Source organism: Anarhichas minor, unplaced genomic scaffold, assembly GCF_050575085.1.
Source record: "Anarhichas minor isolate MPS153535 unplaced genomic scaffold, ASM5057508v1 ptg000010l, whole genome shotgun sequence".
Lineage (NCBI taxonomy): Eukaryota > Metazoa > Chordata > Actinopteri > Perciformes > Anarhichadidae > Anarhichas > Anarhichas minor.
In genome coordinates, this window is record NW_027466456.1 from 18,445,008 (window position 1) to 18,463,215 (window position 18,208).

Sequence of the window (18,208 nt, forward strand, 5' to 3'; positions counted from 1 at the left end):
TTACTGATTTTAGCTCTACAGATAAAAGATGATGTGGCCTCGTTTTTTTTCTTCCGTGTTATTTTATCCGTGTGTCTGTTTGAGCGAACTTCAAATTAAAATATTTAGATAATTTAGAACTGATGAACTGGTGGCAGTGAGAGAACAAGCATGCACACAGACAAAGCAGAGTTCCTCACAACAGTATGAGTTTTACTAAACCTCCAATTTTCATACTGACTACACCAAGACGCGTCGCTAAAACGCGTCACCTGCAAAATCATTGCATTCCTTTCATACACCGTGCGCACCTTAGATAAAATATTCTCAACTTTTCAGCACCAGGTGCGGAGTCGCACTGCTTGTCAATGTCACAATTGACAGAGGCAGCCAATCAAGTCAAGCAAGATGCAGGCTTTACTACTTTACCACTGACTTCCTGTTTTTATGCCAGTAGATGTGGTTGGAATGGACATTGCTCGCCTGGTAGCAAAACCTTGTTTATAATACAGTTCAGGCATCAGTTTGCTGGAAAGGGCCGACTGTAACCTAGGTGTATGTAACCCCCCCCCCCACGCCACAACAAAAAAATATATACACCTGTCCCCACACTGGTGACTCCACCCCATGAATGCCAGATTGCCTTCACACCACTAAAGATATATGTGGGACATTGATCTCCCACAGGTCAAATAATATTCCTTAATCCCTGCTTCATCCACTCAAATGAAGTTAATTTCTTATTTGCTATTGTTTTTGTTGTTTTTTCAGGGATCTGCTATTCATTTTGCACTGTGGAGCTGATGGACTGAATAGTGATGGACTCACTAAGAGGCAAGGAGCCACAGACTACTTTGCTCAGTGAAGTCACCTCAGTTCGTCCGTGGAACAGGGTGAGCTCTCTTTGTATGTAAAGGGGAAACAGTATTATTAAGATGTTACTATCATTGTTTTAAATGGAACTGTCACTGATGCATATGATTGGTTCAATTTCTATAAAATATACCAATTAAGTATGAACTGCACTGTATACTAATGTGTATAGTACACTGTTTTTGCAGTTAGCATTAAGGTTTTCATGGAGATGTAATACTTTTTTGTGTGATATTTGTGTATTATATCTACCCAGAAGTAAATGCACAAAAGCTCTCAAAAAGAGATTTAATACTTAAAAGTTGAGAGACAGCTAGAGTTACTTTTTAAGCTGTCTACCTCAAATTCCTCCTGTAGAGTACATGTTAACTGTCACAGCACTTGGTTTATTGGCCCCTTCTTACTGTGGCAATTCCTCTACACTCTTAATGTTTAGTAAGATCGGTGGATTTCAGGGGAATGAATTAGTTTGGCACCATTTTTGCATTTGGTTTTGTGTATTCAAAGTTTTTTTAAAATGTGTTTTATGCAAGAATGTGTGTAATATATTTACCAAATGGTGCCTTTTCAATAACAGAACATATCTAAAATTGGCAGAAGAAAAGGCCTCATATTTTTGTGTTTTTGTTATCGCCACGGTTTCAAATGTTGCAATATTCATGTTTTTGGATATTAATATCCATCGTTTTGTGATTGTAAATATTTAGAGATTACAGCTCTTGTCAGTTATGCACATTTCAGAAGAAGATAATTGTCATTGGGTTATCAAAAGAAAACAATTCCTAGTGCATTGTTTGTTGAAGCCATGGTATACTCGCAAGCACAGGAATAATGTTATCCTTGCTACTGTTCAACAATTAAGAATAAATTGTTAAAAATGTATTGTTTGCTGTCTCCCCACAGTTATTGTTGAAGCTTAAAAATGGGTGTATTTTAAGATAGTGATATTTTATTTTAACAGCAGAATACTGGTAATATGTAAATTACGCCATTAAGATACTGTAACTTACAAATACAACATTCTATTTTATATTTTACAGCTTAAACAATATTACCGTAAAAAAAACGGTACTTTGATATTACTGTGTTTTATTTTACAGTTTAAACACTATAACCGTCAAAACAATTACAATACTTGGAGATTACTGTTCTTTATATTACGGTTATAACACTACTACTGTAATTAAAAATACAGTAAATACTTTAGTTACTTTGTTTGATTTCACAATATAAAACTGCTACTGTATTAAAAAATACAATACATGGTAACAATTACTGTGATTATTTTCACAGTAAGTTACTGGTCAATTGCTGCCAGTTAGTTACTGTGATTAATTTTTACAGTAAGTTACTTGTCAATTGCTGCCAGTTACTGTGATTATTTTTCACAGTTAGTTACTGTGATTATTTTCACAGTAAGTTACTTGTCAATTGCTGCCAGTTAATAACTGTGAATTTCACAGTACGTTTCTTACAGTGTAGGATTCCCTCTGTCAAGCCTTCTCCCCTGGGTGCATTTCCTCACTCCCCAGCCAGGACTCCTGCAAGCCTCCATCTCACCTTTCCTGTTATTCCCCTTTTAATATAAGTCTTGTTTTGCACCTACCGGCTCTGGTTCACCCTCAGATGTGTGACAGATTATATTGCCACCAAAATATAATTGAAACCATACTGTACCAAAAGTAAAAGTACTCATTATGGCAAATGTCCCTTTTTGGAATAATAATAAATGTCTCTGGGTTAGAATCATTGGTGCATTATGTGTTCATCACTTAAAGGTGGAGCTCATTTCAACTATACTTTATATACTGTTGGGTTCCATATTATTACATCATAATTTTCAGTTGATGTATATTGTGTAGGCCTATATAAATAATCAGAATCTGCAAAGTAACCTGTAAAATATATGAAGAGTGAAAATTTCAATATTGGCTTCAGAAATATAGTACAGTAGCATAACATGGAAATACTATACAAAATCCTACTTAAGTACAGCACTTGAATGTACCTAAATGTACATTCCACTACGACTTCTGACAAAAAGCCACACAACACAACCTCCATCGTTGACATAATAGGAGGCTGCTTTCTCTCGCCATCTTTTAGATGGCGCTGTGGCCAAGGACCTCCAGTCCTCATACCCTCCGTCCTCTTTAAAGAAGCCTGCTCTTCTGCTCCCACTTGCTCTCTTCCTATTGGCTGATCTCGCGGCCGCTTCCTCACACGTAGGCTCGTGCAGTTTTTTGTAGCGGCGTGTATTTTGGTTTACGGATGCTGTGGATGCTCGTCGGTACTCACACGCTAAACGCACTCAGCACGGACAGGTTTATTTTGTTTTATTGTCGGTCGTTGTGACAGCAGACTGCAAACATCCAGCCGAGAAGAGATGGCCATGAGCTCAGAGTCCGCTAACGGTAGCTCCGCGCTGAACGGAGAGCTGAAGAAGAGCAAGGTGGCCGTTATCACCGGCATCACCGGACAGGTAACGTCAACGTTCATACAACCGCGCAGCTGTTGCTCACACACGTCCTAACTCCTTCATTGTCGGTATGTCTGTTAGCTTTCCTGTCTTTTGAACGTTACCTCTGGCGTTTGACTTGTGCTGATCTCTTTTATTGATTACACTGAATCCTCTGACCCGACTTTCACCGAGGTAAGCCGGTCCTGAGGGGGAATTGCTGTGCAGCATATCATACAAAGTGAGAAGAGTGCCCATGCACGTGTGGACCATTAAAAAGAAAGGGCAGTAGTAGCTACATAGATATTTATGACCAATATGAATCGGAAGCTTAGGTAAGAGTGCATGGTTCAAACGGTATGATTATGTCCGGGATATTGCCCTTATTGTCCCATTATGTTCTGGCTGACAGGAAAGAGAAAATGTTTATTTTCCTTATCATATTGCCTCTACTGTGTCTCAGACCTGCTCTCACATAAAGGAAGTTGTCAGGTTAGCCTGAAACTGGCATCTGGACAAAATGCTTTGCTGTGCATTCATTGTTAGTCACACTGAAAATGCCTAACCTGTTTGGTTAGGCATCTCATTGCATGACAGCTGTAGGCATTTTTCTGTAGTCTGTAAACCAACGGAAATGAGAAGGAGGCGCCTTCAAGCAATACAACGTCGATGGAGAGCAATTCATTGTTTTCCCCTTTGGTGGGCGGGATATATTGTGCTCTGTCTCTACTGCAGGGCTCCAGGCTAACTTTTTACATTGGTTGCACTTTGGTGCCGCATTAATTAATTAATTAATAATAAACATTTTAGGCGTCACCATTTTTGTCAGTTCCCACACGCATTGGTAATTTCTTAACACGTTATGTAAATTATTGTAAACGGCAATAAAGTTTTTTTTATTTTTTTTATTTTTTTTATTTAATTTAATTGTTTTTAAATAGATGAGGCCAAGTCAAAGTCCAGAGTCCAAGAAGTAGGGAATACAATGGGCCACTGCAAGTTTAAAGGCACTTCCTCATTGGTTTCACTCTTCAGAACCCAAAGGTTGCCGCATGAGTGTCATACAAAGTTTGTGTCGGTGCCTCTGGTCAGGATCAAGAGTTTTACCGGGGGGCCAGGTGAGAAAGGTGGAGCGGTTACCTCCACGGCTCCATCTGTGATGTTGGCAAGCAACGGTCATCTACAGTTCGAATGACCACTACGTTTTAAGTTTATGATGTTGCTCAAGGAGGAGTACAGGGCGCGGTTTCACACCTGCAAACAGACAGATCTGCCGGTTGTGAGGTGCACAGGAAATGTTTTCTTTTTATGAAAATGTTTAGTTGCACGAGACAGATTTGTCTGACCAAAATGGTACTCGGGGAACCTTGTTAAGTAGCATGAACACGAACGCCCACTGTCGCACCCACACACTTTCTCCATGCCAAATATTAGCAGCCTAGGCTAAAATGCGTGCCTGCAAAAGGGTGGGGAAGTCTGTGGGACAACCGATTCAATAAAACCATGAGAACAAACTGCTGAGTGGAAGTGCAGAGGTGTCGGTGTCACCCGTTTGATGTCATTTAGAAGTGGTGATGTTTGGGTCTGCGTCAAATTCTGGACTGTATTAGTTGAATTCGTTGATGCCTTTTTTTAATGGAGCGATGTTATCTTATCAGTGTGACGGACTCCGTTCTGTGGCTGCTTAAACATAATGAGGAATCATCTCATTCTGTGTAGGATCTATGGGAAGGCTTCACTGTTTGACTTACTGTTTGACTGCATGCTGCTGCTGCTGTGGTGAGAAACATTAGTCATGTTTAAGATGCTAAATCTGCCGTTCACCTAAAGTGTCGTAACCTGAACAGACCCTGTACAATGGGAAGAGAGGAGTGGTAGATTAGCAGAACTGGCCTTACTGGTATTTTTGTACAGATTGACGTCAACAAAGGTTGGTTGAATGACACTACTCCTGTAAAGCGACAATGTTGTCAACGATGTTTGCCACCTTATTATTATCACGGCTTTGATCGATGTTTCTTTGCCTGGAGGTCAGGAAGTTGTTGTCGTGGTTTCATTCTGACATGAAAAAGAGTGTGGTCGAGTAGCCTGATACGATACGTTTGATGTACTTAGTTTTTTTCTAGATTTAAGTGGTTTGTCTTTTATTATTCATTTATTGTGAAGTTTCCAGAACAAAACGTTGTTACTCTCTTTTTTTGCATCAGATATCATACAGCAATTCAATACATTTAACATTTATTTAACACTTCTATTGTCTGCATTGCTTCTGTTTGCTTAAGGAGAGCTGCACTCGGTCTGCAGTCCACGTATTTAAAAAAAAAAAAAAAAAAAAATGTAGCAACAAAATAAATCGCTGCACAAATTCAAAAAAGTTGACTTTGTGAAAAATGTAGTTTAAGTGCACTTAACAGCAGCATTTGTCAGCAGATCTCCTTGTTTCTGAGAGAACGAAAGTAGAAGAAGAATAGAAATATACTTTATTCATCCCCAAGGGGAAATTTGTCTGTGGTAAAAGTAAAAACCTTTCCTGGTGTTGGCTACCACAGCAGCCACACTGAGAAAGTCTGTAAACATTTTCTGTCTGTCAATCTTGTGAGCACAGTTATTAGCCTGTCATCTCAAAAAGGTATTAATCGACCGACTGAGTAATCGGTCTTTTACTTTTTACAATCTATTGCAACAAATGTTGACATTCAACGGCATATACCACTAATATGAATTTTCAAGTGGCACCTGCCTTCAGGAAACGGTGTGCCCTTGGAAAAGTACTGACATACCACTCTAGGGATGGGTACATACGAGTGGTGGTTCGGATCAGCCCTCACGGTTCGGATCACTCGTGAACCGCGGATCAATCGAGTATTTATTTATTTTATTTTATTTTTTTACAGTGTAATCATCACAGTGTGTAATAATGTTTTACTGCTGCTGTTCCTTTACAAGTAACAAGTCCCCGAATATCAATGCAGAGTGTCAGTGAACAGATATAAAGCAGTAGTGTGTTCACGTGAACGGAGCAAGTCATGGCTGCAGACACGCCCCCTCTGTGAGAGTCACACAGACACACACCTGGGGCAGGTGCTGACAGAAGCATCAGAGTGGAAGCTAGACAGGCCCAATAGTAATATCACTACAGATCTACCCTCTCCCCAGGCAATGTAGATATTCTCATCTTTTTGAAAATAATGGTAATGGTAAACATTATTGTGTATTTGAATGACTTAACCTGACAGGAAGTAAACATAGACCCAAGTTGTTGCCAAGCAGTTCAGTTCAGTTGAAACTGTGGAAGCTAGCTCACTGGCTGTTTCTTTCTTTCAGTATTGATCAAAGGACGAGGATATCAACATACCTCATGTTGCACTTAAACTTAACAGAATTGAATATTCTTGAATGTTTTAATTTTATTTATTTAATAAAAGCCAGCGTTTCTCAGATTGGAGTGAGACGAGAAAAGGTGATGTCGTGATCTTCGCAATATAACATCTTTGATGTGTCGAGTCTTGGCCAATCAGCGTTCAGATGTGTACAGCGCCTTCGTTTCCCTCCGTTAAAGTTTAAGTTACGTTATGTACCGTTACCGTTCGGACTTGCTGGGTTAAGTTAACGTCCACTGCATGCGGAACTTTGTCGACTGTTAACGTTCGTCATTATCGCGATTTTAGAAGGAAAAAACGTAACGTGATGAAACATGAAGCCCCCCCGTGTTCCGGTTCAGTTCACGCGGTCACTCATTAACGTTAAACCCGAACACCGGCGCATCTGGTTGCAGGTTTTTTTTTTTTTTTTAACTCAAAGTAGAATGAGGATGATTTCGTGGTCAGAATAACTTTTATGACCACGAAACATGAGGCCCAGATACTGATGAGGTCAAAGAGCTTCAGGGAGAGGAGGCTGGTTGTGTAGCGCAGCTTGACGCAGGGCTGAGCTGTGAGTGGAGCTGGGCCTGGATAAAGGTGGAGGTCTAAACAGACGCGAGTACAGCTTCCTGCTGTCACAGTGTTTTAAATACATTGATAAGGCAGGGTATGCTAAATGCAGCCTCTGCTCCAAGGAGATGAACTACAGCAACAAGGGCTCACATGCCCTCTCATCACACTGTACACACTGTTCACTGTGATGACCACAGCCAGTGTACCAACAGTCCCACGTTGCTCTCAAGAACCCTGAAGTAATGAGGGTTAAGGTGCCTGTACCTTCATTTCAGCAGGTTGCTAATGCAGAGGTGTGTATAGATCACAGCTATTATTTTACTCTTGATAAACTACTTTAGCCAGAGTAGATTTTCATTTAAATAATTGAACTGGATTGAATGCATATTAATTGCAAATATAAGATAGGCCACAATTCTAACAGCTTTACAGTAACAGTGGAAGTTAATATGAAGCCATACAGTAACAGGGTTCAATGAAAACGAATCACTTTATTTGTACAGGCGATGGTTCTCGCTACTCTTGCTATCTTTGTTTTTATTTGACCAAAACTTTTCAAAATGAGACCTCGGTCTCTATGGATTTTGTCTAAATAAAGGATAATATTAATAATAGAGCTGAAATAGTGATTAATAACTGAATAATAAATTAGTTTGTTGCTTAAAGTAAATGTCTTATCACTTAATTTTCTTCTCAGAGTACGCCAGAATGTAAAATAAACTTCTCGGAGCACCCCACCCAACAGGGTTTCGGGCTTGTCACTTTTGTCACCTCTCATGAGTTTGCAGGTATGATTAATAAATGGAAAGCAAAGTTATATTTGTCTCCCCCCCCTTTTCTTTGTTGATCCAAAAAATGACTCAAGAAACGTGATCCGAACCGTGAGGTTTGTGATCCGTTGCACCCCTAGTACATAAAACTGAACAAGTAGCATACCACTTTAGGGATGAGGACCTACCACTGAACAAGTAGCATACCACTTTCGGGATGAGTACCTACCACTGAACAAGTAGCATACCACTTTCGGGATGAGTACCTACCACTGAACAAGTAGCATACCACTTTAGGGATGAGTACCTACCACTGAACAAGTAGCATACCACTTTAGGGATGAGTACCTACCACTGAACAAGTAGCATACCACTTTAGGGATGAGTACCTACCACTGAACAACAGTAGCATACCATCGGCCACTTTTCGATCTCGGCGCTACTGGTCTGAGGTTATCCTCAGGAGTTCAGTTAAGCCGATCATTAAAGATTTTATGATTTTATTTGTTTTCTTCTAAACATGCAGTACATTGTGAGTTTTGTGATGTAATACAAATGCCCCTTTATTATTTGTCTTGAGATTATTTATTATTTGTCTTGAGACAATTATGTATTGAATGTCTGTTATTCTTTTATTTGTTGGGAATTAAATGCAAAAGTATTGGGTTGTATTACCCTTTGTAAATAAATGGTAAAATTCTGGCATATTCTGTAAAATCCCCGTAAAACCCAGTTATCCTACTATCACATAACGTAATCCAGCATACGGTAAAATACCGTAAAATTAAATTACAGTAGATTCACTGTAAAAAAAACGGTAAACTACGGGCCCTGCTGCCAGTAAGTTACCGTTATTTTACGGTGAAATTTTTAGTGTGGACATTGGCCGGTCATCTCAAAATGACATTAATCGACCCAATTAATCGGCCGACTGAGTAATCGGCCTTCTACTTTTTATAATCCATTGCAAGAAATGTTGCCTTGTGGGATTTTTGTACAAGTTCCTTGATTTGTTGGATATCTGTCAGGCAGTTCAATCTGACATTTTACCTCTAAATGCAGTTACATTTACATGTCCTACACATCAATACATTTAATAAAATGAATATACATGAATACTATATTGGGAATAAAAGTTGGAATAGAATTGAAAAGTCCTGATGGAGGAAGTTCAACCCTTCCACTTGGCCATTTCTCCAGTGAAGAATGCTCCTCAGAAAGCGTAATGATCTGAAGAAACTACATGACACAGTATTACGTCTAACCACCATGGCTGTTTCTCAAACAAGTGGCAGCAGCACGGACCTGACAGAGACCATTTGCATCTGTGCAACCCTGTCCTCCAAACTATCAGAGTTCTTGGAAAGTCATTGTCGACCTTTTTTTTATTTTTTTTTATTTTTTTATTTTAGTCAAGTTGCACTTTCCACAGCTCCTACTCCCGTCAAACTCTTTAACAGCACACAAAGAATAACAGCGCTAATTCTTTTTTTTTTTTATAGCGGTCGGTCACGCCGTTACCGTTCAATACCTGAGAGCCCGTGCAGGAGGCCGGCATCTGGATAGACCATCTCAGAAGTCACCAGCCCGGGGTGTCGGGGTCACGGTGATGCCGTAAATCGGCTGGCTAACTACTGTTCATAAATTTCAGGGCAGCATGCTGCTCAGTCTGAATACTTTTTGACTGCCGTCTCGCTGCGAGAGGGTGTGAGTTATGGGAGACCACCTGAGTGCCAAGGCACTGCTTGCGGAGCGACGCGGGGTCTCTGGCTGATAGAGCTGTTTTTTACGATCCGGGGTTATGGAGAGGACAGGTTCCAGCCTCTCTCGTTCCGACAGTAAAACTTTTTACTTTGGCTTTGAGGTTCACACGTCTTTCCACAGCTCGTCTGCTTGGGAAAACAAAGCGGCACCGCGATACGACCTCTCGAGGCCGTTTGATGCTCATCCTACAGGCCTCTGTTCCTTCAATCCTTTTGTTGCCGTTCGGTCACCCTTCTCTCATTTCCTCCCTCGCCTCCTTCAACCGACTCCTCCGTTAGCAGCACGGGATAGAATCTGAGCCGGGTGCCAGCAATAATAATCATAAAGCTTATAAGAATCCGCGCGCGCATCTCCTCCGTCGCTCATAACTGCTGCTGATGGCTCCTTCAAGGCTGATCCCTCATCCGAATGAAAGTCTGGTAACTTGTAGGAAGAGGTGAGAGTTCAGCTGCAGCGAACACATGGATGTGGATTTTAAATCCAGCTTTAGATTTACATGTTGTACATTAAGTAAGTGAAGTCATATTAATACCAGGGTATTGAATTGTTTATTTATTTCAGCGACATGCTTGAGTCGAGGGGAGAGATTCAGTGTTCCTACTTGTGTGTTTGTGTCTGTGATTACAGCGTCATTAAACCACTGGTTCACTGATCCACCAGCAGGGGGTGGTAAACTCACAGTGCTGGGGTTTGTGCAAAGCCATCACACACTTCCTTCTTCTCTTCTCTTTGGCTGAAGGGATGATGGTAGCTGTGGTGATGGTCGTAATGTTTAAAGAGGTTATTGCTGTTTACGACATTAAATTTGCACATACTGACCTGTATGTGCAATGATGTTCAAATGGCAAAAAAAATTCACAGCTTCTTCTCAAATGTGAAAATTAGCAATTATTTTACTTTCCAATGATGGTAAAATAGTAAATGTTAGTTGGACAAAACAAGCTATTTGAATGAGTCAACTTGGGCTACACACAGCATACAGTCACAGTATACAGTATCCATCGAAGTAAAAGAGACCCCATGACATCAGAGGATGAGTTTTGTCAACATTTTTGCAATACTTCCAGATATTTCATCATGACATTGTTAGTTCCATTCATTAGAATCAGATGTCAGCTGATGCTCCTCCATCTTTGACATCCCTGATATTGTTTAGAACTTTTCTCCTGGACTCTTCATATGAACCAAAGATGTGTTTGTTGCATTTGATATCGTCAACTGTAAAGTGACAAAACTTTCTGTGAGGTTTCTATTCTTTTTACTTTGATCAGATAGTTCCCCATGTGAATCATAACTTTGTTCTGATCTCTTCTTGGGTAGAAAATTACATGAAAACATGTTTATTTCTTAAAGCACTGCACGCAAAAACACACACACACACACTGGTGCCACCTCTCTGATATAAATGCGTCCTCTCGGTGAAACCACACTGTGATGATGATGATAATGTGAATGTTGATTGATTGGAGCTAATTATAGCATTTGGAGGAATGCATTGTTAACATTTTTCAGACACATGGACCGATTTACTCCAACATCGTCATCAACCCTTCTGTCCTCTCACCCTTTCCTGATGCTCTTCTCTGTTTACCTTCTTGCTCTTTTGTTTTTTCAAGTGTTATGCAAAGTGGTTCATCGACAAAACGTACAGAATATGAAAACAAGCTTGAATAGTATTTAGAATATATTGAAACGCACACAGAGCTATGCATCCAAAGAGCTGGACTTGCACGTTTCAGTCCTTGAAGTATCTTAAGAGTTTCTTTTTAAAGTCATTTAACACGACTAGTGCCTGGAAATATACAGTTATATATACATATACATATATATATAAAATATAAAGTCTGTTTGGCCTCAAGTTTAAAATACTGATCATTACTGAGTTCACCCCACTCTGTTGACTGTTAGTAAAATATTTCACACCTGTACCTGTATGCAACAGCAGACCATCTCTGCTACTGCAGACGATCCTCAACCTTCAGAGGAGGGAATCAGTAACTTTGATAACACCAGTATTGAAGTGTGAGACAGTCAGTGTCTTGTACTTTAATTAACTTTCACCCTCCTGTTGCTGAGCCAGCCTGCTGCTTCAATTCAGTGCAGCTGTAGAGTGCAGAGATCATATTGTGTCAAAGGCTCAGTCTTTGAGGGGTTTGTGGTGTGACATTGACCTGGCAGGTGAGCATACTGTTTGTGTATGTGTGTGTGTGTGTGTGAGTGAGAGTGTCCAGTCCCCCCGCTCCCACTAAGCGCCCACCTCCCCATAACAGGAAACAGCGAGGTGAGGCCAGGGTTTATGGGCTAATACGGCCTCAAAGGAGCCTCTTGTTTTGAAACAGAGCTGCAGCTCTTCAGGCTTGTTTTCCATATTGGTCTGGCATGAAACGCTTTGACCCTGGCATAGGGGCAGGAAAACATGACACCGGCCGGAGCTTTGAACGCCGTGGGGACGGGCGATGGGCTGCCAGTAACCCCCCCCCCCCCATAGGGCTGGGCAGAAACAGGTTGAGAATCAGTGCCAACGACCGCACAACCTGGGAGCTCAACCTGCAGAGCTGAACATGATCTCAAAAAAAACATTTAACGTAGTACTAATGCATACATTTATATTCATAAAACAAGAAAAACCTATTTGCATTCAGTGAGTCTTTAGCGGAGAAGTGTGAGAATCTAAATTGAAAAGCTTAAAACTGCCACAAGTTTTGGCTTACACCTTTCAGGGTGTTCAAGCAGCAGCCATGAGGTCTGAGTCTAGATATGAGGAAAGTACTACCCGATGACGTTTTAATCTCGTTATGGCAACATTATTTGCGATAAATAAACGGATATATAAAGTGTCGTCAGTTCTGCCAGAAAGGAGTGAAAACCATATTAAAAATAGGCTACATCATGCTTTGAATTTGAAGGCCCCACTGACCTGAAAGTTCCATCCTCAGTGGGTCAGGTTCTGTTAGAGCGGTCTGATTTGTTCATGTCAGACTTTGCCCACCTGTGCAGCTCTCTTCAGGAGCAGCCATGTCCCTGCCCGGTGCTGAGCACGCGTTTTTGGGTCTCCCCCCCCCCCCCCCCCACCCCCAACCTTTCTCTCCTCCTTTGCTCCCTAACCCTCCACCTCCAAGGTCACCCCCAGACCTGGAGAGGACGCACGGTGTGTGTGTGTGTGTGCACATATGTGAGGGGGGGTGGAGGGATGAATGCCATGACTGGTTCGGAATGTTCCAGAGTGTTTCAGAATGTGCGGTCGGAAAGTCTGAGCAAGAAAAAAAAAAGACGAGGAGTAACATGGGTGAGGGGAACAAGACCTTATTGACAGGGCTCGCTCTCTCTCTCTCTTACACACACACACGCACACACACACACACACACACACACACGCACGCACACACACACACATATTGGTCTGCCCAGAGCTCCTGGTTCATGTGGATGTTACACCTAATGATCCCAGGAGATCCAGTATTCAGCTACGGCGTGGCAGTTTCAGGAGGGTGGTGGTCCAACACCACAGAACTTTCCACTGATGTGTCACGGAGTGAACAATACACAGGTTCACTTTCCAACAAATTACTGCAGCAGCCAATTCAGCAATAATTGTATTTAAAGACCATTTAGAGGTTTTCCAGCGGGTTTCCTGTGAAAGGTTCTATCTAAAAGTTCCGGTATAACATTACGTCTGTTCTTGTTGTTCATTAATTCATGAATGAAATAATATAAACAAGTATTTAGTCATTCAGTAGAACACTTCTCTTTCATTGAAACCTCCATCCTCATGTTCTGTTGTCTCTAATGTTTCTCTTTTTTTTTAATCAATTATCAATTATTTGTATGAAAAGGTTTTGCCTTTATCTAGAATCTATTTTGCTAATTTATTTTAAATTTTTATTTGAAGCCCTGTCCTTCAACTGTTATGTAATTTTACAATTAGCAGTTATTATGTGTTCCTGTCCTGCCTGTTTGTCAGTTTTTGGTTGCTCTGCATTATGGGCCATCAGGTTTAGTTCTCGTTGGCGTAGACAAAGACAATGTTTGTGTCCTCGGAGTGCGTGAAGCATTTACACTTTGTGACATCTTGAAGTCGGTTTTTCCCAAACGCGGGCGGAGAACGTTTGGGTTTTTAGTGCTGCGATTCCGTCGGTACAAGAAAACCTTGTTAACACACTTGTGTGCCATTTACGGGTTTTAACTGGTGTTGTCTTCTGTCTTTTTCAGGATGGTTCCTACCTGGCTGAGTTCCTGCTCGCTAAAGGCTACGAGGTGAGGGAGAAATCCAGACTGCGGACTAAACTCAGATTCTCAGAAACCAACGCAGACAGTCGCAAATGCCAACGAACACACACAGACGCACGCAGAGCGACATTCCCTCGATAAGCTTCCTCCAGCCACAGCACTGTGTGTGTCGGGGGCTTCGTACACCGGACCGACTCCCCACACACACACACACACACACACACACCTTTTACCCCTGGGTCAAACCATTAACGGGGAAATAGTTATTAAATGGTCATACGAGTGAGGTCACTAACTCTCACCTGCTGCGCAATGTGGTTTGTTTTTTTAGGAGCAAAAAAAAGAGAAAAAAGTCCACATCCTGTCGGTGGATGCAGAGCTTAACAAGCTGTTGCTGCTACGTAAGGCTTCGTCGTCTGTTTGACACCCACGACAATGTGACGATGCATTCAGTTCAACACGCGTGCATAAAAATATGCGTTGCACCAGTGCACGTTGTGTTTCCCTGACGGTAGCTGCTTGACTTCCTTTCTCCCCAACACACACACACCTTCATCCCAGACTGCCTAGTCAGCTTCGCCCCCTGACTCAGAGACAGCGGAGGGGGAAGAGCGCTCGGTCCGGGTTGGGGATACTGCACGCGGAGGGGGGGGGGGTTGTGGCATTAAAGAGGAGCACACAGGCAGGCAGGAAGTGCACAGTGAATAAAGGAAGTGAGGTCGGGGCACAGCGTCCTCCCACTAATGCACTCCCCTCTGATCAGGTTCCGTTATCTTCCCCGAGCAGAGCTTCCGCACACATCCCGCTCAGAACACCAAGTCCAGATCACACGTCACAGGCAGCTTTTAAAACACAATGAGACACAATGTTGTTACGTCGACTTTTGCGATACAGAATACGCCGCTACTGCAAAGATCTTTCAAGGAAACGCAGTAGATCAAAGTAGGCCACTTTATCATGTTTGACATCTTGTCACATTTCAAGAAAAATACTGTGCGGTAAACCAATCAACTAAAGTAAATATATAAAGTGCATAGAAAAACAAACACACATGCAATACAGTAAGCATGACTGAATATGCTGAATAGACTCATCTTGAACAACTGAATTCATCTGGTGTAAACTGGATCTCCACCAGTGACTCTAACAATTCTACAGTGACAGGCTGTTTCCAATGATCTTATGTGTAGAATAGCTCTGGGACTTGTATCATATTTATTTTGCAATTTTCTGTTGATCTCTAGTCAGTCTGTGTAAATGTGTGCTTCACAGTAAAAGCTATGATCAGCAGTATTTTCTTCAGTGGGAGCTTTTATTGTGAAGGAGCTGCACAAAGTTTGCATTAACAACATGCCAACATAAAAACATTATTGTTTAAAGACGATATGAAAGTCATGGTATTTGTCAGTCGTAGTGTTAATGTTCAAACTGCAGTGGTTTAGATAATATTATTGTGAGACAGAATAACAGTGTTCTAAACCCCGCCTCCTTTTCTCACAGGTTCATGGTGTTTTGCGTCACTCCAGCTCCTTCAACACGGGTCGCATCGAGCATCTTTACCAGAACCCGCAGACACACACTGGAGGCAGTGAGTATCCTGTTTACACCATAGTCTGTATAAAGATTGGACGACATGACAGCTCTTCAGGAGTGAAGCCGAAACATCTCGATCGCCCCCTGGTACACCGCGCCCCCTCCATTGTAGCAGATGGGATATGCGCCAAACTAAAACATAAAGAAGTACACGTCAAAGACATTTCTCTCAAAGATGGTTTCTGCCACTTTAGGTAGTTCTGAACAAGCTGACGTATGTTCAAGTGTTAGTTTCTCTAGTAAGCCAGCCAGTCTGTTTTTGCCTTGTTCCGCTAATCGACGCATTCAAGCGATGCCGTCGTAAATAAACAGTTTGAAGTGTATCCACTGACCAGACTTCAGTCGAACATTGTCTGCATACAGTTTGATACAACACGTTGTTCACTGCGCTTGACTAACCTGCCTAACATGCTTTTGAGACTCTCTTTACAAAAATAAATTGAATCCATGGGATTTATTAACACAAAAACAAACAAGACATAAAAATCCTAGGCTGAGCAAAACCAGTATTACCCACACCAGAGGCCTCAGTGGCACAGGAGCTTTGAAGCACCTCGTTACCCGGCCAGGTGCACCTCGTTAAGCAATGCAGCTCACCTGGGCAGAGCGACAAGAGGGGGACAAGAGACGACAGCACAGGGAACACATACAGCCGTAACAGCGAGTACTTGGCATTTAGGGGTTTGGTCCAAAAGGATGTTGCATACCAAACCGAAATCACTAGATAACAGATTTCACATTGACAGTATGCCAACATCTAAGGATGTCATGTGATGACCCCCTCTTTCTGCTCTTCTCCACAGGCACACCAGGTTCTGGTTTGATTTTAGATTTTTTTTTTTACCATTAGTTCTGCTTTGCCTATTGCCTTACACCCACCTCCTTCACTCATGCACATCACACACCACTGACGTTACCAATTGGGGTCCTCTTGGAGTTTGATCTGGTACTGACCTGCTTCCCGTGAGAGCTTTGGGGTATGACGCGTGTGCAGTGTAACTGGAGCTGCAATGCTAGAGGGTTACAGCGGATGGCCCTAAAAATAAAGGGATGGTGGCCGCTCACGCTCGGCCTTACATTGCTTTTTTGAGCTGGAAATTAGACGGCGGTTTTGGGTATGAACATTTAATTTATGTTATTTATGACGTGCAGATTAATTCATATAATTTTTATATTTAGACTCGGTGAAACAAACCGATCTATGTTGTACCCCAAATGACATGACGGCGTGACTTCTCGTCTTTTGCACCTTCTTGGGTTAAATTGTGGTTGCAGTCTAATAACTTTCTCTGCTACCCTCTACAGGAAATGGTTATGTTGCCTTAGTTTACCATATTGCTTTGCCTTGAGCCTTACAAGATCCACAACCTCCTAATTAATTGGGTGCGATTTGATAAAATGTAAATTGAACTTGATTTGAAATTAAGCGAATCTTTTTTTTTATAACAATTGGTGCTGGTGTGTCTCCCTTTTGCTGTGGCCACTCGAGCCATGTCATAAGACACCAGAATCAGACGGCTGTGAGCTATTTCAGACCTGCCCGATGATTGAATATATGAAGGACCGATACAAGTTTGAATGACGCATGTGTGTGTGTGTGTGTCCCCCTCTTTGTTAGACATGAAGCTGCATTATGGCGATCTGACCGACAGCACGTGCCTGGTGAAAATCATCAACCAGGTGAAGCCTACAGAGATCTACAACCTGGGCGCTCAGAGCCATGTCAAGGTACTGTGAACACATCCTCCAGCACTCTCATGGGTCTTTAGTCTCTGCAGCTCACCGTGTTCCTCCCAATGAAGGCCACCTTTTCTGATAAACAGTGTTCACTTGCTTCCCATTTCCTGGAATCACTGCACTGGACATGGGGTTGTTTTGAAGAGCCAGACAACGGAACAGAGCTGATAACGGTGAACAGGAGTAGTGAACGAGATTGTTCTGTGATTCCCGAAGTAAAACTGCTTTCTGTTTTGTGCCGTGAAGCACTTTCCCTGTCACCGGTGTGCAAGAATTGGAAATAATGGGCTCAAAAATATGAGTCGCGTCTTCAACACACTTTAAGTCTCTAACGCCTACTTTTCTTTTGCCCGAATTTGGTTTTCACTACAGCATTTAGTAAAAGTGAAAATCTTCTTGTCTATTTAAATCATTATTCGTCAAGTCAATTTGAAACGGAGTGCTTCCCAGTCTCTCCCCAAATGTAGTTCCCTGTGTTTGAGTGGCAGTGTGTACATGTCAGCGCTGACTGCTGCTGCGAATGGTTAACAGCAGACGCTGTCAAAAACGGACTCTCAGTTCTGGGAAGCGAGCCGCTCATGGACGCTGGAGCTGATGGGACAGGAAGTAATGTTTTCTGGGATGGGTCAGTCTGTGCCACAATGTCCCTTTTGTCTCAGATCCCAGGAGATCCCCCCCCCCCCCCCCCCACACACACACACACACACACACACACACACACACACACACACACACACACACACACACACCACTACGGGGATCTGACACACCGTCTCCAGGCAGCACTGATCCTCCTTCACTACGGCGGTTTGGGTGGGATACGGAGCCAAGAGGCCATTTGTAATGTCAACAGGAGACTCTGCTCTTCAATA

General features: G+C 42.1%; 1 protein-coding gene and 1 long non-coding RNA gene across 2 annotated transcripts in view; one reads left to right on the plus strand and one right to left on the minus strand.

Moving 5' to 3' along the window:
- Positions 1–3,107: 3,107 nt before the first annotated feature.
- The window catches only part of gmds (GDP-mannose 4,6-dehydratase), a 140,410-nt gene continuing 125,309 nt past the window's right edge, over positions 3,108–18,208 (plus strand). The window contains exons 1-4 of the mRNA XM_076088486.1: positions 3,108–3,334; positions 13,989–14,033; positions 15,507–15,594; positions 17,218–17,327. Coding sequence (XP_075944601.1) covers positions 3,239–3,334; positions 13,989–14,033; positions 15,507–15,594; positions 17,218–17,327 — 339 coding nt within the window. The 5' untranslated portion in view covers positions 3,108–3,238. The remainder of the gene's footprint in view (positions 3,335–13,988; positions 14,034–15,506; positions 15,595–17,217; positions 17,328–18,208) is intronic.
- LOC142946871 (uncharacterized) lies at positions 9,395–14,652 on the minus strand. Its single transcript, XR_012953153.1, has 2 exons — positions 10,459–14,652; positions 9,395–10,227 (listed from the first exon to the last, which is right to left on the minus strand). It is a non-coding gene; the product is annotated as an uncharacterized LOC142946871 (long non-coding RNA).